Source organism: Taudactylus pleione, unplaced genomic scaffold (genome assembly GCF_031769625.1).
Source record: "Taudactylus pleione unplaced genomic scaffold, aTauple2 ptg001842l, whole genome shotgun sequence".
NCBI lineage: Eukaryota > Metazoa > Chordata > Amphibia > Anura > Myobatrachidae > Taudactylus > Taudactylus pleione.
This window is the reverse complement of record NW_028286239.1, coordinates 93,010-116,087: the sequence shown is the minus strand read 5'-3', so window position 1 is coordinate 116,087 and position 23,078 is coordinate 93,010. Positions and strand designations below refer to the sequence as shown.

Genomic DNA, 23,078 nt, shown 5'->3' with positions numbered 1-23,078 from the left:
CATATTCCCTTAATGAAAATCGTTGCGTCGGTCAGTCTGACTGAACTACAAACGTGAACGCGCATGAACAATAATCGTTCATCGGTTTAACTCAGGAAGTGAACGATTTTTTAAACGATATCGTAATCGATAATCGTTCAAAAAATCGTTGTGTGTGTATGCACCTTTAAAGATAACCCCTTAGTGCGTCATTGTTTTATGATACAAGATGTGATGTCAGCGATTCTAACCAACTACCCAGGTCATGTACAGGCTTAACGGGGAACTCTAGCCATAGGAAAACGCTGACCTATCAGGGTGAGGGACACATCTGTTGGTGGCTTCTAGCCCACAAATATTAACCCTTGAATCCGTCTTCCTGCCTTCTGGTGAGAATACAGCACTTATTAAAGCTGTTTTCAAAATATCTATTTGAGGAGAGTGCGGCTAATCTGTACGATTATGAGAACAGCACAGCGGTGGTCCTCGCCTAACCAGCGTCACTGCGCCAACTGACTAACGCAGCGACGGGGATACGACCCGGAGACACCGACCACTGCGTAATATGCACAAGAAGTCCACGTGACACAACGGATTGGTTTTCACCATTTAATCACTGTCAACAGGTTACAGCCACTGGGGAGAGACGGGCGAGATTACATAGACATCTGTAAAGAGAGATTTGATTTGATTCAGTCCAGGTTGAAGCTTTTCCCTTCACCATCTGTGCAAATAGCACTAAATGTAATCACTACCTGCACCTCCGTATATTCAGAATGATTGAAGTTGCTGGGGGTGGGGGGTATTACACAAGACACATGGTCTTCGCGCAGACGATCTGTCTTTTTTAGCGACGTGTTGTTTTACGCATAGTTTAAGTGCGTCGGGGTATAAAATCGCCCTTAAGGTAAAGATCTCCTGTGTAGGACTGAACCAAACCGAAGCCATCTTCTTACAATATATAGTGTCCACTTCCATTTATAGATCACAAACGTACAGAAAATAACCTTAGGAATCCCCCGTACAGGACATGCACCTCACAGTATCCGTCACGCGTTACTCCCAGCCCGCGCTACACTTCCCGTCTGGTACTGTGACCCTGGCGCTGGTCACCCGTCTCATGTATTGTGCTAAGTGTGAGCCCTTGGGTGTTGTTACCTGGTTCTGAAGCGGAACCCCTGAGAGCCCTGTGCTATTTACAATCGCTTAAAGGTGTCATGAGAATTGTTCCTGGAAGATGAGCCCTTCATCCGACCGTGCCGCAGGTTTATATTTCATATAAAACCCGAAGCGCGATTATTCCAAGTGTCCGGTCAGGCGTAAGCACCATGTCACTCATTTCCCCCCAGCGTAGGGCGCACGGAACGCCTTCCTCGATTCTGTGCCAACTGAGCTGGTGATCTGAGATTTTGTTCCCTATATAAGGACTCACCAGCGCTCACTCACCATCTCCCAACAAGCAGCAGGCAGGGAGTTGTCTATGTGACACAAGCCCAGAATATCAATCATTTCATTTACTGTAGTTGATGAAAATTCAGGACAGGAGAATTAGCACCTTTCCCCGTTGATAGGAAATGTACAGTTTAGCGTGGAGCAGGGCGAGCGCACACCCGATTCCCAGAGGTAGTTTAGGCCGTCACAACCGAAACCAGCTCCCAAGGGGCCCCTGATATCACCAGCATCAGGTTTCGGGGAGCAGCTGAATTGCTTTTCCGGAACCAGTTTGGTCTCGGTCATTATAGCGCAGGTATTTAGCAGATACTGGTTGCGTCACCCACCGGGTGGCACGGATATAACTCTAATTACTGGTGACATTGTCAGCGTAGTTATCAGTGTGTCCTTTCTATTTATCTACAAATGTGGGGATGTGGTCTATCCGCTAGGAAATGATTCTACAAAGTGATGATTCGTTTATAAACACGAAGGGGCCTCATTTAGCAACGAGTTTTATCATATGTAACAAGTTTTAAATCTCGTTGCGTATGATAAACGGTGCTCCGGCCAATCAGCTCCCAACTGTCGTTTTTCAAACAGATGACAGGAGCTGATTGGCTGGAGTTTTAAAACTTGTTGCATGTGATCAAACTCGTTGATAAATGTTGCCCCTAATTATCAGAAAGGGTATGTGCGGGAATCCAGCTGGGTTCTAATGGGGTAGAGGAAGAAAGACTTATATCGTCATGGAAACAGCCACTGTCCATATACTGTTCTGTTCACTGTGAGAGTCAGAATCACGTTTACAAGTGATTATTTTCTAAGTTATATATTGGGAGGAGCAGGGTCCCCCAGCAGCACAGAGTATATCAGGAGATGAGCGATGTGTGAGGACAGGGCTGCATGTGACAGGGGCAGTGACATGATGTGAGAAGGGGAATGGAAACAGCAGGAAGCCACAGACTGAGAGTTATATAGTGAGAGGAGCAGGGTCCCCAGCAGCACAGAGTATATCAGGAGATGAGTGATGTGTTAGTGAGGACAGGGCTGTATGTGACAGGGGCAGTGACATGATGTGAGGAGGGGAATGAGGGAAGCAGGAAGCCACAGACTGAGAGTTATATAGTGGGAGGAGCAGGGTCACCCAGCAGCACAGAGTATATCAGGAGATGAGTGATGTGTTAGTGAGGACAGGGCTGCATGTGACAGGGGCAATGACATGATGTGAGGAGGGGAATGGAGGCAGCAGGAAGTCACAGACTGAGAGTTATATAGTGGGAGGAGCAGGGTCACCCAGCAGCACAGAGTATATCAGGAGATAAGTAATGTGTTAGTGAGGACAGGGCTGCATGTGACAGAGGCAGTGACATGATGTGAGGAGGGGATGAAGACACAGACTATAGATTTTAGGCTCCTGTCACAATGATGCAGGTAGATTGTGGTGTCAAAATACCTCTATATAAAACCAAATTCATATATATATATTTTTTCTTTAGTGGAATATATTGGTGATATTTTTATTTCAAGTTATCCATATAATTTTTAGGGAGCCGAGGTGTGAAATACTGGTATGGGCACCCTATAAATGGTGGAACCTCAAAGGAGAGATCTGGAAAGTGACTGAATAGGAACACAAAGGGCGGTGATAGGGCGGTGATAGGGCGATGACTTCCAACAAAAATATTTCACCCAAAATTCCATCAAAATAAATCAAAACAATTGGATTTAGATAAACTCTATCACTTGTATACGGCATTACTATAGGATCAATCATAACAAAATAAATACTAAATATATTCTGATCTTTGGTCTTCAAATTATTTTAGGGCCTATATGTTAAATTCAGCTCTACTGGATATATTACAAAACCTATTCCTGCATTGACGCTAGTAGGTCTGACTTACTGACGTTTCAGAGCACATTAAACCGCTCTGTTTAACATAAACTCTTTCAGCAAGACGTCGGCTGGAATTTAAATTGTGAATTAAAGGACAACAAAAGTAAAAATTACGTTTGTTTTTTTTTCTTAAATAATGAGCTACTAATAACATTCACAAATATAAGGGGTAAATGTTTCCAGACCGTTACAGCAGGTCCACTGCAAATCTTACGTTTTCCCCAACAGGCCACGTTTTGAGGATCTCTGTCCGTGGAAGCAGGTGGGATAATTACTGACTCAGCAACACAGACTAACTCACCTGTGCACGATTAGAGAAATCCAGAAAACATGGCCTGTTGGGTGTTATTTCAGGACTGGAGTTGAGAACCCCTTAATGCACAGCAGTTATAAAAGTGCAAGCTGTTGTTCTCTGTTATTACTCATCACCAGGGTGGGGGAGGAGGAGGGGGCGAATGCTGGCGGCAGTTTTTCCCCACTTGGATGAACTATTGAAATCTGCAGAGCGTAGGAGAATTTCCCATCTCCTCCTGCAATCTAAGCTACTGTATATCATATCTCCAGCTGTATTGTATATCACACACACACGCACAGGTTACATTTGTGAATGTTACATTTCCATTGCACTTTGTCAGATGTTCACCATGGAGCCCACTTTGCAGGGGGTCGTGTTGAATGCTCCCAGCCTTCGTTACTATGTTAAGATATTGACTTTTCTTTACTGACACACAGTTCGGATCAACCAACATTTCCTCGGAGAGGGGGAGGAGGATGGGCAGTACACATAAGGGCGTTACAGTCTTACAGCGTCCTAAACACCATCCATGGACGGCTACTACCAACATGCAGCGTTGGGGTGTCTAACCAGTGGTGGCTCTGTGTGTGTAGAGATCAGCTGCAGCAGGGGGAGACTGACCTGTAACACGCCCTGCAACAGGGTGGTGAGGGTGCAGAGCTGGGTCACGGGGGAAACAGGGGGGACACCTATTGGCACTGAGGGGGGGTTATGATGTCCATTAAAATATATTTTTTGTATGGGAGAGACATATTACGCATGGCCATCGTTCATCGGTTATTTATAAAAAAAACATTGATTGAAGCTGGCCGATGTTAACTAGTTTTGCCATCAATGAATTACTGGGAGCCGATGTTTTTTTTTTTTTTTTTCTCTCTTAACAGGACGGAGCTTAGCCCTGCTCCCATTTATGATTGGCCCGCGGCACGGCATCCCTCTGCAGCGGTGGCCATCGAGGGGCTGCAAACCACTTATATATATAATTACATATATTTTTAAAAATACTTTTTAAACTTAAATTAACATTTTGACAAAAAAATAAATGGTCAGTTAAGCGGTTATACCAGTATTCATTTTCCTACATTAGTAACTGTATGTATTTTAATGAATAAATGTTTCCTCACTGTGATCTCTTTCATTGGATGAACCCATGGATGCAGTAACATAACTGGCATTTCCATCACTTAAAATGGCCGCATCCAATTGCCTCATTTTGATGAATTTGCCGGTAACCGTGGAAAACGATGACGTCAGTATAAACTGAAATTAAAAATGGAAGTAAATTGGTTCTAAACTGTATAATCATGAACTCAAGTACTAAAACTCATGTTAGTAGACACTGGTGTAATAAAAATGACAGGAATGAAACATATATAACACTGGGTGTGACTGGTATCCGCATATTACATTATGTCACTGCTATTTAGCCACAAAACCTGTGGGCTCAATCCAATTAGCCTCCAAGGGGGCGAGTTTCCGTTGCAACGGCTGCAAATTCGCCCCCCTCGCAGCCTGATCTCACCCCAGGCTCGCACGTTTTTGTACGCAGCCCTATGGCGGCGGTACCGTAAGTGTGGCATACAGTCGCCTTACTCCCGCCGCAAGGGGAACTCAATTGGACTGTGCTCTAAAGGGGGGTATCCACTAGGCGATATTAATGGACGACTGAACAATAACGATATTGTTATCGTTCAGTCGTCCATTAATCGTCCACTGAAATATCATTAACGATCAGCGATGCGCGTTCACGCTGGTCGTTAACGATATCGCTCATCGCCCGAACATGGAACCACATGCCAATAGAAAAACTACTTGTACCAACGACAATCCATTGTGCCAATGAAATATATCCCCAGTAGAATATTTTCCTCTACACACCACTGTAACACAATCTTTGCAAAACTATAATTGGTCTAATAATGACAAATATATATATTTTTTAGATTACACAGACTTAAGGACCATCATATAAATCAAGGATTGCAGTGCCACCTAGGGGTGTGTGAGAGTATTACTAACATACTGGGCACCTAACAGAATTCTTCTGCCCAATAACTTGTAAAGCACTTATATGAAAAAATACGTTTGCAAGGGCTGAGGGCTATTGAAAGACGGTTTTACTTTCCTGCTTTGTATATATGTCCTCCTACAGTGTTTTCTAAACCCATAAATGTATTATTCCTGGCCCCCATCTGTGCTTTTCAGCAAACCCTTTACACCATCTACATGGAGTTGTTTTTAACTTGTTTGCCCTTGAGTACACCACACTTTTGCTGCACTCTATCATTTGGATACAACTGCGTTAAGAGATCAGCTCTCATTTCCGTCCAAGAGCAGTAAACAACCTGGTCCAAATCATATGAAGACATGGCTGAAAGGCACAGAAAAGAGCCAGATTCAGCTATAATACAAAACAGTGTAACGTAAAAGTTGCAGGATGGCGTGCACAAGGTGCCAGTGTCACCTGATGGTGAAAACATTTAAAGCAATGGCAGATAAGCAATACATCTAAATAAAAATGACAAAGGTAATTGTAACTCCAACCTCCCTAATACTGGCGTTCAGTCCTATATTTCTCCTTTGCAGCACAGGTTCATTCCCTATATAGGTATGGCACCAGGAAACAGTTCTCACTAAGAGCTTGTCAAAGAGATCAGCACTGCAGACCCTCGAAGGTAAACATGAATACTATGATTAATTCTTAATAGCCTTATGGTGGAAAGAGAGCACTTGTGAATGCCTTTTTGAACACATCTGTGTGTCTAGCAGTACTCAAGGAACTGTAACAAGGAAATGACTTTACCAGCTCCCTATGCAGCTCTGACTTAAATGTTAGAGGAGACTTTGGCAGCCAAAATAAGCCAGAATCATCTCAGTGGAGTTCCTGCACAGGAGCTGATAAGTGTAAATGCTTTATTTTATCCATAAGGCAATAGGGAAATTAAGATAAATTATTTGCTTATCATCTTACTATTAACTGCTGGATACAAATGAATCAAAATGAAGTGTCTTCTCCCTCTGTACCAATGATGTAATAATAACAGAACAGTTATTCGCTAAAAGGTGGGAAACTTCTGCCTGAGGCTCTTGTTCATTTAAATATCCAACAGTTGGGTGATCACAGCAACATGGGGGGAAAATTAGAGACTGAAGAGGGGATTTGTAATCGGTCAGGTTTAGGCCAACAGCATAAACTCTAACGTTCTTTCCTCCTGGCTGAAAATGCCCTCCCAAAATATAGCGCTTCTAATATCTCTCTATATAAATATAAATCAATGCTGACGGCATAGAGCTGAGGTAGTCACTCTGCTGTTGTGGAACTACATGTACCAGCACTCCCTCCCCGTGACAGGTGAGCGCTGGGTGCTCTAAGCCTCCATAGACATTACTTCAATTCCACCACAATCTCACTTAAAAAGTAATTTTTGCATCTCACGGACCTAATAATGAGATGTATGTTGCAGTCACCTGTTCTTCATTACATGATATATTCATTATTTCACGGCCTCCGACACCATGTACCAGCCATCTCTCAGACCTATGGTCACCACTGTGATTTCCTGTTCCGACATTAAATTCCATGCAGGATTGGGGCACTCCCACTTCAAGCACACAAACTACATACATTAGAACTTGGTTTTTCTTTTTACATCTGGATTTTTTTAAATTTAACCCCAATCGGTGCAAAACACAGGACGAGATCTTGTGATACTTGTAATTCTCCTACAGGTGACTGCCAGGAGCTGCTGTGTGTGATCTGTGCAGGCGCCCGCGGGCAGCCAGTCCTTGGTATTTTTCATGGCAGTGTTGGCAAGAGAGGACCAGACAGATGCACTGGAGAACTGCGCCACCAGGAGCCGCGCTTGCATTCCAGATCCGAATGGTCCTTGCGTGGCGCGAAGCTCAGTTCTGCGACGTCACGGCCAGCGTGTTGACATAGGCGTGGGGCCCCATGTCGTTCTCCGACACGCAGTGGCTGAACTGTCCCGGAGGCCGGTCTACAAGGTCAGGGCCCGGAGACCTCAGGAGACAGCACAGCTCCAGGACCTCCAGCCAGCGGCAGGCCAAGAAGAAGACATTCTTTAGCATGAAGACGGAGGCAGGTTGGTTGGTCGGACCCAACATCAGGAAGCAGCGGACAGCCAAGAGCGGAGCGTCCACCAGAGATCCAGAGAGGAGGCGCAGGAAGAGTCGGCAGCAGCCGGCGGGGGCTCCGGAGTCCAGCTCGGACAACCAGAGGACAGGGGAAACCAGTGCCACGAAGTATACAGCCAGCAAGGGGTAGCGGATGAGTGGAGTGAGGGGCAGCTTTCCTTCCAGCATGGGTTGCAGGAGAGCGTAGCTGTCCAGAAGGTCCAAGCAGGAGGCGAGGAAGCATCCAGTGGCCCTCTGGTGTGGCCAGCCTCGTGGATCAACGCTGAGCGAGCGCACTAGAGCCCACAGGAGAGGGACCGAGAGGGCCACGGTGAGTCTGAATCCAGTGCTGCCCAGCGGTACCCCAGCCTCAATCTGGTCCACAATGGGGGTGCAGACTATCAGCGCCACTTTCGGGGTGAACGCTATGGCATAGATGAGCCAGGCCAGGTGGCTGTAAGCAAACTGTCCTTTCTTGGGCCGTTGGACCTGGCCGTAGCCGCCGCTGTTGAGGGAGCTCTGGTGAGCTCTCTGGCCCCGGCTGTTCTTGGAGTAGAAGATGCCCCATCCGGCTACCACGACCAGGTCAGTGGCTATCCAGGAGCACCAGTACAAGTCTGTGCCAGCAATGAGATAGAGGTCCAGCAGCGCGCCCTGTGCCAGTAACAGCAGCAGTGACAGGGCCTTATAGCAGCCACGTAGGGCGCAGCCCGGGCCCCCTCGCAACAGCCCCCCCTTGCCCCCATGTGGAAACTCCCCAGCCGTCATCCCCAGAATGGAGGAGGTGGAAGAAGAGTCCAAGGAGGGGGGGCACGAGGGGGCCACGGGAATGGGGGAAAGTGGAGGGGGCAGGATGACGGGGAACAGGTCTACAGGTGGAAGGAGAGTAGGGACACTATAGGGCTCATCTGTAGGAAAGGAGGAGGCACAGAATGGAGGTGGAGGGATAGAATGATTTACTAGAGAATGTCTGGGCAGAGTGAGGGGATCAAACGCTCCTAAATCTGGGAGAGGAGGAAATAATATGGAGCAAAATGAGGGGGTGTGACAGGGCCTGCGGATATAATAACAGCCATGGGGAAACCAGGATCATGGGGGACAGAGGTACAGCTGCCAGATGCAATAAGGGTCTGGGGTATAGGGTTGAGTTATAGCTGCAGGGGGTATAAGTGGTATGGCAGGGCTTTAGCTGCAGGGGGTATAGGGGGTAATGGGTATGGCAGGGCTATTGCTGAGGGGGGGATAGGAGGTGTGAGGTATGGCAGGGCTATTGCTGAGGGGGGGGATAGGAGGTGTGAGGTATGATAGGGCTATTGCTGAGGGGGGGGATTAGGTGTGAGGTATGATAGGGCTATTACTGAGGGGGGATCAGGAGGTGTGAGGTATGATAGGGCTATTGCTGAGGGGGGGGATCAGGTGTGAGGTATGATAGGGCTATTGCTGAGGGGGGGGATCAGGAGGTGTGAGGTATGATAGGGGGGATATAGAGAGTCTGGGGTATATGGTGGAGCTATAGCTGCAGGGAGGTATGAGGTCAGGGTAGCTGCAGCACCAGCTGATAGGAGGTAGTCGGTACAAGAGGCATCACCCGGCAGAGGTCCATGAGCTCAGTCTGTCGGGCACAGGGGGATGCACTGACCTGGGGGTGCAATGCAGGGTGTGGTAGCCGGCGGGGGCTGCACCGTGTCCGGCAGGGAGGATGCGACATCCCGGGAATTATTGCTAGTAAGCATCCGTCAGGCTGGTGCAGGATCCGGGGTGCAGAGGCAGCTGCCACCCCCCACCCCACCAAATATCCCCGGTATACTCAGCAGCAGCAGCCGCCGGGGAACCAGTCTATGCCAGTGTGCGGCCGGATCATCAGCTGAGAGCGCCCGCCCCCTAGCGGGGAGAGGAGGCGGCGGCAGGGGGAGGAATAGAGAGAAGATGCTGTATGTGTACATGTATGTATGTATGTATGTATGTGTGTGTAACTGTGTATGTATGTATGTATGTATGTGTGTGTAACTGTGTATGTATATATATATCTCTTACACAATGCACTATACACTGGCAGCTGATATACACTGAGTGCATTACACACACACACACATATATATATATATATGTTACACAATGCACTATACACAGGCAGCTGATATACACTGTGCATTACACACACATATATATATATATATCTTACACAATGCACTATACACAGGCAGCTGATATACACTGAGTGCATTACACACACACATATATATATATATATATATCTTACACAATGCACTATACACAGACAGCTGATATACACTGAGTGCATTACACACACACATATATATATATATATCTTACACAATGCACTATACACATGCAGCTGATATACACTGAGTGCATTACACACACATATATATATATATATATATATCTTACACAATGCACTATACACAGGCAGCTGATATACACTGAGTGCATTACACACACACATATATATATATATATCTTACACAATGCACTATACACAGGCAGCTGATATACACTGTGCATTACACACACACATATATATATATCTTACACAATGCACTATACACAGGCAGCTGATATACACTGAGTGCATTACACACACACATATATATATATATCTTACACAATGCACTATACACAGACAGCTGATATACACTGTGCATTACACACACATATATATATATATATATATATATCTTACACAATGCACTATACACAGACAGCTGATATACACTGTGCATTACACACACATATATATATATATATCTTACACAATGCACTATACACAGGCAGCTGATATACACTGAGTGCATTACACACACACATATATATATATATCTTACACAATGCACTATACACAGACAGCTGATATACACTGAGTGCATTACACACACACATATATATATATATCTTACACAATGCACTATACACAGACAGCTGATATACACTGAGTGCATTACACACACATATATATATATATATCTTACACAATGCACTATACACATGCAGCTGATATACACTGAGTGCATTACACACACACATATATATATATATATCTTACACAATGCACTATACACAGACAGCTGATATACACTGTGCATTACACACACACATATATATATATATATATATATATCTTACACAATGCACTATACACAGGCAGCTGATATACACTGAGTGCATTACACACACACATATATATATATATATCTTACACAATGCACTATACACAGGCAGCTGATATACACTGAGTGCATTACACACACACATATATATATATATCTTACACAATGCACTATACACAGACAGCTGATATACACTGTGCATTACACACACACATATATATATATATATATCTTACACAATGCACTATACACAGGCAGCTGATATACACTGTGCATTACACACACATATATATATATATATATCTTACACAATGCACTATACACAGACAGCTGATATACACTGTGCATTACACACACACATATATATATATATATCTTACACAATGCACTATACACAGACAGCTGATATACACTGTGCATTACACACACACATATATATATATATATCTTACACAATGCACTATACACAGGCAGCTGATATACACTGAGTGCATTACACACACACATATATATATATATCTTACACAATGCACTATACACAGGCAGCTGATATACACTGAGTGCATTACACACACATATATATATATATATATATATGTTACACAATGCACTATACACAGACAGCTGATATACACTGTGCATTACACACACACATATATATATATATCTTACACAATGCACTATACACAGGCAGCTGATATACACTGAGTGCATTACACACACACATATATATATATATATATATCTTACACAATGCACTATACACAGGCAGCTGATATACACTGTGCATTACACACACATATATATATATATATATATATATATCTTACACAATGCACTATACACATGCAGCTGATATACACTGAGTGCATTACACACACATATATATATATATATATATATCTTACACAATGCACTATACACAGGCAGCTGATATACACTGAGTGCATTACACACACACATATATATATATATATCTTACACAATGCACTATACACAGGCAGCTGATATACACTGTGCATTACACACACACATATATATATATCTTACACAATGCACTATACACAGGCAGCTGATATACACTGTGCATTACACACACACATATATATATATATATCTTACACAATGCACTATACACAGGCAGCTGATATACACTGAGTGCATTACACACACATATATATATATATATATATCTATATCTTACACAATGCACTATACACAGGCAGCTGATATACACTGAGTGCATTACACACACACATATATATATATATATCTTACACAATGCACTATACACAGACAGCTGATATACACTGTGCATTACACACACACATATATATATATCTAGATCTTACACAATGCACTATACACAGGCAGCTGATATACACTGTGCATTACACACACATATATATATATATATATATATATCTTACACAATGCACTATACACAGGCAGCTGATATACACTGAGTGCATTACACACACACATATATATATATATATATATCTTACACAATGCACTATACACAGGCAGCTGATATACACTGTGCATTACACACACACACATATATATATATATATCTTACACAATGCACTATACACATGCAGCTGATATACACTGAGTGCATTACACACACATATATATATATATATCTATATCTTACACAATGTACTATACACAGGCAGCTGATATACACTGAGTGCATTACACACACACATATATATATATATATATATATCTTACACAATGCACTATACACAGGCAGCTGATATACACTGAGTGCATTACACACACACATATATATATATATATATATCTTACACAATGCACTATACACAGGCAGCTGATATACACTGTGCATTACACACACACATATATATATATATATCTTACACAATGCACTATACACATGCAGCTGATATACACTGAGTGCATTACACACACATATATATATATATATCTATATCTTACACAATGTACTATACACAGGCAGCTGATATACACTGAGTGCATTACACACACACATATATATATATATATATATATCTTACACAATGCACTATACACAGGCAGCTGATATACACTGAGTGCATTACACATATATACAATCATATGAGGCAGCAGGGTAGAGGAGATAACAGCATCCATACACTGACTGACCAGATCATATAGAGCTCTCCAGCTGCTGTGGGACAAGTGTCAGGGTGACATGCTGAGCCTTGTAGTCCTACAGCAGCTGCAGGGGAAGGGGTGGCCATGCCTATATGGGTGATAGTCATGGCTGCACAGTGCCCCTCATACAGACACATCTGGGTCACACAGGCAGCGACAGTCGCTCGTCACACCCGGGGACCCCGTCGTGTGTTTTAAAGGACCCCCCACTCCCCTCCTATTACCCCGTGCGTCTGATATATGGCGTTCTGTACTGTTTTGTAGTTGTTTTTGCTATTTTTGAACCTATATATAAGAATGGGATTTATTATATAGTGATATATGAATTAATTTTTAATCTTATGAAAGCGGTAAAACAATTTTTTTTTTAATGTAGAATTTACAGCAATAGTTTGTGCAGCCACGATGAGCGCGTTAGATAGCCGTATGTCTGAGTGACCGATTACTGCACCAGCTTCACTACGTCAAATCCTGCATTTCCGTATTCCTGGCGCTTATACCGAGGTCACGCTTCCCAAACACCAACCCAACATCATCGCTGGATGAGGACTGAAAGGCTGCGATGATCATTATTAGTGATTTTAATGCAAGAGGTCAACAAATTACAAAAAAAAAAAAAGATCATACAAAATGGCGGCTGTCGCGCTCTGTATCGAGGGCTCCTCATTTAATAATTCACGTCAGCAGGTCACTTACACAGCGCTAATGTCATTATACATGGTATTTCAGGCGAAGTTTTACACACAACTATGTAATCTCCGTACAGCGTCAGTCCGTGCACCTATAATACCGAGACCGCGTCACACTGTACAGCCCATAATAGGAGTTCTTACAGGATGTGGGGTGTTTATAGTTGAATTAGTGACCGAGTCGGCCATGTCAGTCCCGACATACCTAAATTATACATACTACATGCCTGCTCTTCATTAATGTATACACATGCTGGGGAAAAACCCGAACATGTATGTGAGCTCATTCCAGTGCAACCGTGTAGCGCAGGTGTTCGACATGCGGCCCTACAGTTGCTGTGGAACTACACATTCCAGCATGTCCAGCCATAGTTTTGCTATTATGGCATGTTAAAACTGCCATATACACCGAGCCGTCTGCTGGTGAATGACCCCAAATCTTTGATCTTTTATAGTACCCCGTCATTATTGTTATAAAACTGGCGCCATAGCGCCACTGGTACCCGCGGGAACGACGGTGCATTCACCGCATCTACTCAAACTGGCCCAGTGTCCAACAAACCTTGCAAACACAGATGTCAGTGTCCCATAACCTTCCGGCATTCACTATATAACCCCGGAACCTGCTTTCATTGTTTTACGACTGTCTATCTGACGCAGCAATGTAGGTGTCTTAGGGCCCATACTCATAGGCGGTGATGGGATCTATTGTACACCATTTGATGAAGCGTATGCTAAACCGATTTATCTCGGTGTTTGTAATGTTACACCAATGTCCGGCAAAATGTAATTAAAAAAAAAAAAGGATATACATATATATATATATATATATATATAAAAACACAACCACATTTTTATTATTAACTATAAAAGCTGTTTTATTATCAAACAAGAATCACAAGGATACACTAAATTTTCAAGCACACTTGGAGAGATCAATGAAAACATTTGCGCAAGAGAACGGTGCTGTTTCTGAAGGCACCCAATCAGATTTGAGCTGTCATTTAAGAGCAGTTTAGAAAATGAAAGCAGACTTCTAATTGGATGATCCAATTTTCACACGTGTATATTAGATTTGGGCGATTAAAGTGCACTCTGGTGTCACTCACCTGCCCTGCCTGTGTATTATCTCTGATTATTATAGAATAATTTACTGTGCAGTACAAAGGGTCATTTACTGGTCTCAGCTTTAGACTCAAGTTTCACATTATTTTTCTGTAGGTGCCCAGTAATACCTAGGACACATGACAGGCGGCCATGAGCGCGCCCATTCCAGCACAATAAATAAGATTAACAAAGAGGTGTGAAGGGCACATGTAATTGTAGGTTGCCTGCGCTGCGAGAGTCTGCAGGGAACGTGATTAAACAACGTAAAAGTTTCAATTAATGGGAGGGTCAGCTGTAGCGTAGAATTAGGCGCACTTACGACAGGAAGTGGCACTGCCCACCCACACTTTGTCATTCCAAAGAATGTTGCTTGCGCACTCGGCACGACAAGTTAATTCGTACGCTTTATAAGGTCACATTTCACACTCTACAGCGATATACATATAAAAGTTCATCAAAAACTTTAAAAAACAGCAAAAAATAGAAATTGTAAATTCAGATTTTTTTTTTTTCTTCATGGCAGGTCTCAATATTCCTGAGTGGCGATTGGTAATTAATTCCCTCCCTCCCTCATGGTAATAATAAAAAAACAAAGAAATCCAGTAGTATTTTCCGCGGTGCATGGAAGCGTACACAACGTGCTGAGCCACTGCACTGCTACACTCGTTCCCTGAGACCGGGAGTTGTGACATCATCGGTCCATCCAGCCCTCCTTCTTCAGCACCAGATCCACCGCCTCCCCCACGTCCCGGACCACATGGGCTGCCTCCACCAGACTGGGGTCAAGTCTGAAGTCTCGGTGCCCGTGAAAGACGGTCCGAGTTACGCTCTCCTGTGGGTCAGCGGGCACCTCGCCACGACTGCCGTACACACCTGTGCACACCAGGATGGATTCACAGCTCTGCGGCTGATCAGAATCCCCCCGTCGGCTCCGTAGATAGCGATGGTAGAGGTTGGCGCCGTATATATCGGCCATGGGATTATCCCTAAAGTAAAAAATTAAAAACGACAAGGAAGACTGAGACGTCGTGGTTAAATATGTATCGAATAATTAATAAAGTTTCCCAAATTCTTATGCCATGCTACCCAAAAAGCCAATCATGTGTGCAGTACGGCGTGGAAGGAGGGACGCAGCGCTGTGTCCCAAAGCATAATAAGCACATGATCCCACCTTCCTGGAAGACAAAACTTCCGATATACTCACCCCGCTATCTCCGTTTGTTCCTCTGCTCCCTGTACACTATGGGCCGTATTCAATTTGAGGCGAAAAGGCAGTTTCGGCGAAAATGTATCGCAGGTGACGTCACTTCGCCAGGCGGAAACCTTTCACCGTATTCAATTTCAAATACTTTTCGCCTAGGCGGAAAGTCAATGCAATGGACTCGGCGAAAAATTTTCGCCTATGAATAGCAGGCGGAAAAAAGTGCAGAATTGGGGTTTTGGGGTGCAACGTTGCGGGAACCCCCGTGCAGGATTAAGACAGTCCCCCAAAGGTAAACTGTGTCAAAAAATTATTAAAAAAACACTTTAGAACACCCCAAAAAAGTACTTTCATTTTGGGGGCGAAAAAGTTAAAAGTTGGGTGACAAACTTAAAAACTAGCGAAATAGACTCAGGGGGGTCCCCCAAGTATGCCCCAGGGGTTTTTAACTTTGCTGGTGCTTGCGGCAAGTGGATTCTTCACGATTTTTTAACGGTACTTTAGCAACTTTAAAATATGCTAGCCCCCATTTTCAGGTACCCAAAATTTGCTGAGACTATTTATTTTCACCAAAAAAAAATAAAAAATCTAAATGCTATTCTTTACCCCTTATGCAAAGACGCAAAATAGCGCCTATTGAGACAATTTAAATACAGGTTGAGTCTCCCATATCCAAATATTCCGAAATACGGAATTATTTTGGTATGACTGAGATAATGAAACCTTTGATTTTTGATGGTTCAATGTACACAAACTTTGTCTAAGGCACAAATTATTAAAAATATTGTAGAAAATTACCTTCAGGCTGTGTGTATAAGGTGTATATGAAACAGAAATGAATTTCATGTATATACAGAAACTTTGCTTGAGCCACAAAATTATTGAAAATATTGTATAAAATGACCTTTAGGCTGTGTGTATAAGGTGTATATACAACATAAATGCATTGTGTGCGTATATTTGGGTCCCAATCCCAAGATATTTCATTATGATATGCAATTATTCCAAAATACAGAATATTCTGTTATCCAAAATACCCCTGGTCCCAAGCATTTTGGATATGGGAGACTCAACCTGTACCTCAAATACCTTCAGCAAGCCAACACGGGGCTATCCATAGTGATCCCCCATGTCAGTGCATCTTTTGGGGGGTGTCAGGCTGATTACCCCATTTTGGAGAGGACTTTCCGTCTGTTCAAGTTTCGCCGGGTGCAGTTTTCGCGTACTTTCAAATTGAATACGGGGAATCGCGGGGACGCTCACAAAAAGTTTCCGCACCCAAAACACGCGATACAGGCGAAAAGTCCGGCAGGCGAAAAAGTATCGTGGGTGCGAATCTAATTGAATACGGGCCTTTGGCAGAAAAAGATCAGGAAATAATCTCTTTATATTTCTACGTAGTCCTCTAACACCTCCTGACTTGGATTATTAATTCTTTTCACTCTCTGGCTCATTTTATTCTTCCCATGAATCCATGACAGAGCGACAGACTCACCCAACGGCATACAGTGTCCGGATGGGGCGATCCCAGCCTCGTTCCTTAGCCTGGCGCAGTATTAGGTGCTCTGCGAAGCTGTAGGTTACCGTGCTGGGCTTCCCAATCAGGGCCTCGTACCGCAGCTCCTGCCCAGTCAGTTTACGGTACAAAGTTTCCAAACAAACCAGAAACGTGCCGTGACCGAACCTGGTTAAAGAAAAATTGATAGTTGCGGAGTGGCAGAATATAACACCCGCAGATGGGAGGAGATGGGCGGGCTGAGGGCGCACGAAAGTTTGTGAAGCAGTAAAAGAACACGGTTCATAAATTATTAAATGGCTGGAAAGGCAGCAAATTTAGAGGCGTTCCTGTGTTCTCCACAAGGAATAGACATTTGTGCCAGCGTAACGATATCTCTCAGACAAAGGAGTACTCTCCATACATTTCTGCTAAACAGTGCCCCTAGTGGCTAAATAATACAATAACATTTAAATCTCTCAGATACAGAATTACTGACATATTACTTGCAAAATAGATGATAGGGTTTTACCCCATATAACAGCGCTTCCATTTTACTGACCTGGGCATCTTAGCTTCAGCCATCCAGAGAAGATCCATATTACAGGCTAAAACTGGGATGTGCGGACTTGGCACCTGTGTCTGCCACTCTACTGGCCGCCCTGAGCTCAGCAATACATCCAGGATCAGCTGCAGACTAGTCTCCCAACGCACTGGCTCCCCCAACAAGACAATGGCTACAATGCACATAGAGAGGTTATTATAGCTCATGCTCAATACAAAATGTTAGATGTATTATCCACAATTTTTCTACATTACTGTAACATATCTACTCTGTGCTGCTGGGGACCCTACTACTTCTACTATATAACTTTCAGCCTGTGGCTTCCTGCTGCCTCCAATTCCCTCCTCACATCATGTCACTGCCCCTGTCACATGCAGCCCTGTCCTCACTAACACATCACTCATCTCCTGATATACTCTGTGCTGCTGAGGGACCCTGCTCCTCCCACTATATAACTCTCAGTCTGTGGCTTCCTGCTGCCTCCAATCCCCTCCTCACATCATGTCACTGCCCCTGTCATATACAGCCCTGTCCTCACTAACACATCACTCATCTCCTGATATACTCTGTGCTGCTGGGGTCCCTGCTCCTTCCGCTATATAACTCTGTCTGTGGCTTCCTGCTGCCTCCATTCCCCTCCTCACATTGTGTCACTGCCCCTATCACATGCATCCCTGTCCTCACTGACACATCACTCATCTCCTGACATACTCTGTGCTGCTGGGGACCCTGCTCCTCTCACTATATAACTCTCAGTCTGTGTCTTCCTGCTGCCTCCATTCCCCTCCTCACATCATGTCACTGTCCCTGTCACATACAGCCATGTCCTCACTAACACATCCCTCATCTCCGGATATACTCTGTGCTGCTGGGGACCCTGCTCTTCCCACACTAGAATCCTCTGGCTCTCACAGATAAGAGCTCCGTTATACTGGTGACTTTCTCCCTAGCTCCCGGCAGGGAGTTGCCAGCAGACATGACCTCTGTGGAAGACACACGATGGTGACAGTGAAGGCCGGACACAAGTCCTATGGTTCTCACCTTCTATGGCAGGAAAGTCCACGCTGATGGAAACCTGGGAAAGAGAGAGAACATATAGGAAGAAATGTCCTTCATGACGATATAGCAGTCGTGTCCTGTCACCTGGGGTACGGGGTATAAATCCTCCGCAGGACACGCAGAGCACAAAAATGGCCGCTGGCATCTGTGTCTCAAAAAATCAATACAACATACTGTCACCTACACACCTGCGTCATTCTACAAGGCTCTGCCACCTACCGGATTACTAGGCCTCCGACTCTCGTCCACCGTGTCCAGCAAAGGGTACGCCTTCCTCACAGCGTCAATCGTAACAACGTTCTTGAACCCCAGGCTGCACAGCGTCACGGGAGCTGGTAAAGGGAAACAACTCGAAGGCGATTCTCCCCAAGCTCCAACGCTGGGCCGCCGCGTGCAGGCAGACTGACTGTGATGGGCCGGAGGCCCGTCATACTACCACAAGCCAATGTAACACCGGCGGGGAAGCGAGCGTACTCCCCCCAGTATGACCTGAAAGGATACTCCGAGGAAATCTCTTCCACAAGGCTCTGACCAGTCACCAGGACGCACTTGTTATGGAACTGATGGAACATGCGCAGGGGACTGTGGGACAGGATGACCTGGTCGTCGGAGACCTGCGGAGACACACAAGTTGCTCTGTGTAAGACACAGCACTATGCGGATAAGAGTTTGGGAAATGCTCAGATGAGAACCTCAGTGGACATTATATTTCCTAAGAGTTATGGGGGGAAAGTTGCTGAAGTGCGGGTTTACATAAGTGGTAACCAATCCGAATCAGGCTATCATTTCTCTGGCACAGCCAAGAAATGGTAAATAGAATGTGATTGGTTGCTACGGGCAACACTAAATCGACACTTGAATAAATGTACCACTATGAGTCAACTCACCTCAAACCCGAGCAGTTTACTTAGTTCTGTTGCTCTCTCCTGGCGCAGACAATTGCCGGCGTTGGTTACAAACACGACGGGCACCGCCAGCTTCCCACTTCCATCCAGCAACTTCCCGAAAGCTTCAGCCGCCCCAGGAATGGGATTCCTGCCCCTGACTAAAACGCCATCTATGTCGAACAATAGTCCAAAGTTCGGAGGTGACTGCAAGACATGGCATTTTCCCATTAATCCTCCTGCCAAGGCGATGGAGCCAGGAACATGCCAGTGTTACACATGAAGGCGCGCCTGGCACCAGAACATGCCAGTGTCCTCACATCATTAACATGGCCAGCTGCCGTCTCTGTGACTCAGATCGCTGCATGAGTGGGTTCTAAGCCACCAGCGACAATGGCAGCAGCTGTGCCCGTAGGATCACGGGCAGAAGGAGGGCCCTGCCAGCTGGACAGATCGGCCCCTTCAAATAACAAATACCTGGGGCTCACATTACTAAGGTCTTTAGACTACAGAAACCTCTTCACACATTGACCCATTAATATCTAACAATTATTTCCAAAGTGTATAAATGGAAGGAAATGGAATATATGAAATAAAATCACTGGTGCAGGTCACGATCATATTTATTATAGAGTCACCAGTAACTGCCACTTATTTACTTTCTATCTGCCTATGTGTGAACCCCATTATTTCATTAGACTTATTGCTGGGTACACACGGGACGATCTGTTCAGGGAACGATATCGCTGAACGATCTCCCTTGAAATTCCTGGTGTGCTGGATGAACGATATTGTTCATCCACACGCCGAAGATATCATCAACAATGATCGACCAACGATCGCAAACCCCTATGGAATATGCACGATATTGTCCAGATTGGCCTGCATGCATGCCCGATGGACGATATCGTTATCGTCCAGTGGGAGCGCGCATCGTTGGTCGTTCAATGCATACACACGGAACGATATATCGATATCGTTCATATCGTTACGATATATTGTTCCGTGTGTACGCACCTTTACATACTGTAAAAAGGTCCTTGGTACAATGTGTATTTATGGATACTTACGTGAGGAAGAGACACGGAAAATCTCCTGCACACTGGTAGCAGCTCAGGTGATGAAAAGCCGTGTGCCCAGATAGATAACCTCGTCTTTACCAGTCTGGGGAATATCCGCTGCCAAACAGCCATGATTGTCCTGACCTAGGAATAATGCACCATAGAGGTAGCCTGGCACTGCCCAATACCATGTGTACTATGCTGGACAGAAAGCCTGGCACTGCCCAATACCATGTGTACTATGCTGGACAGAAAGCCTGGCACTGCCCAATACCATGTGTACTATGCTGGACAGAAAGCCTGGCACTGCCCAATACCATGTGTACTATGCTGGACAGAAAGCCTGGCACTGCCCAATACCATGTGTACTATGCTGGACAGAAAGCCTGGCACTGCCCAATACCATGTGTTCTATGCTGGACAGAAAGCCTGTCACTGCCCAATACCATGTGTACTATGCTGGACAGAAAGCCTGGCACTGCCCAATACCATGTGTACTATGCTGGACAGAAAGCCTGTCACTGCCCAATACCATGTGTACTATGCTGGGCAGAAATCCTGGCACTGCCTAATACCCTATGTATTACTCTGGGCAGAAAGCCTGGCACTGCTCTATCACTTCCCCCTTCTTGCTAGACTGGCACTGCCATGCATTAGGTCCAGCACTATCATAACACAGACACCTCCACCTGTAACCTGCCCCGAGCCGGAGCACAGATCCTCACATCAGCCTCTCACAGCAGGAACTCAGTCAGTCAAATTCCCAGCCACTCAACCCACAAAAACAAAAACTACATCTCCCAGCATGCACCTGTAGCTAATCCAACGGTTCCAAACCCGAGTGAGGTGTTGGGCATGCTGGGATATGTAGTGACAGTCCAGGTCTGGCCTTAAAAAAAATATTTCCTTCTCAGAACTCAATAGAAATTTATGTCACCATTAGCTTTGTAAAAACCTTCCATCAGGATTCCCAGTTGTTGAAAAGGGGACTGTAATTAGATCGGCTCCATAAATCCCCAACATGCTCTGAACGTTTCTTCCCCTCACGGCGGCCATTTCCCTGACGACCAAAATTCCCATGAAAATGCATCAAACGGGCTCCAGCAACATGGCGCCTGCGGAGGAGACAGGAACATACGGGGCAGTTGGGTCTCTGTAAGGAGAGGGCGGATGGATGTCTCCAGATGACAGTGAAGAAGGTAATACAGATTCCTCAGGTACAGTCATAAAGAGAAGTGTGGGCGTGAAAACAGATGTAAGTTGTATTATTGTGGTGTATATCAGGCTCAACTTTGTGTCACTTATAAATGTTAATAACAGATTGTTGGTTATATATGTGTATGTATATACATATATATATATATATATATATATATATACACACACACACACATTTATATATGAGGGACATTCATTTATATATACACGTATATGAGGTACATTTATATATACACGAGGTACATTTATATATACACATATGAGGTATATTTATACGCACATATATGAGGTATATTTATATATACGCACATATATGAGGTATATATATATATATACGCACATATGAGGTACATTTATATATACGCACATATATGAGGTACATTTATATATACGCACATATATGAGGTACATTTATATATACGCACATATATGAGGTACATTTATATATACGCACATATATGAGGTACATAGGCTTACCATACTATACCGTTAAACCGGACACATATGAATTACACAGGTTCTGTGACTGGCGGACTTCAAGCCTGGATGTCACCTGGTTTTAATGAGCCACAGAACTTGTGTAATTTAATAGTGCCCCGGTTTAAAGGGATATATATATATACATACATACATGAGGTACATTCATATACACACTTATATATGAGATAATTTTTATAAACAGTGACACTAACGATACTGAATTTGAACCTCTATACGCTCCTACCTATATCTTCTAAAGCCTGCCTATAAACCTCTAATATTG

The 23,078-nt window shown here is 44.2% G+C and overlaps 2 protein-coding genes across 2 annotated transcripts; both read right to left on the bottom strand.

The window, feature by feature from the left end:
- Positions 1-588: 588 nt before the first annotated feature.
- On the bottom strand, positions 589-9,576 carry TMEM121B (transmembrane protein 121B). The gene has a single exon (XM_088465077.1). The coding sequence runs from the start codon at positions 8,505-8,507 to the stop codon at positions 7,509-7,511; it is 999 nt and encodes a 332-aa protein (XP_088321203.1). The 5' UTR covers positions 8,508-9,576; the 3' UTR covers positions 589-7,508.
- A 5,008-nt stretch (positions 9,577-14,584) lies between these two features.
- Positions 14,585-22,152, bottom strand: HDHD5 (haloacid dehalogenase like hydrolase domain containing 5). Its single transcript, XM_088465072.1, is given in 9 exon segments — positions 14,585-15,531; positions 15,533-15,818; positions 17,529-17,717; positions 18,091-18,265; positions 19,135-19,168; positions 19,372-19,465; positions 19,654-19,766; positions 20,040-20,243; positions 21,107-22,152. Coding segments are annotated over 9 exon segments (1,260 nt in total). The 5' UTR covers positions 21,230-22,152; the 3' UTR covers positions 14,585-15,489.
- Positions 22,153-23,078: the final 926 nt, after the last annotated feature.

Excerpts from the sequence above, each read along its gene's own strand:
- TMEM121B (XM_088465077.1), bottom strand. The coding sequence starts at position 8,507 with ATGACGGCTGGGGAGTTTCCACATGGGGGCAAGGGGGGGCTGTTGCGA.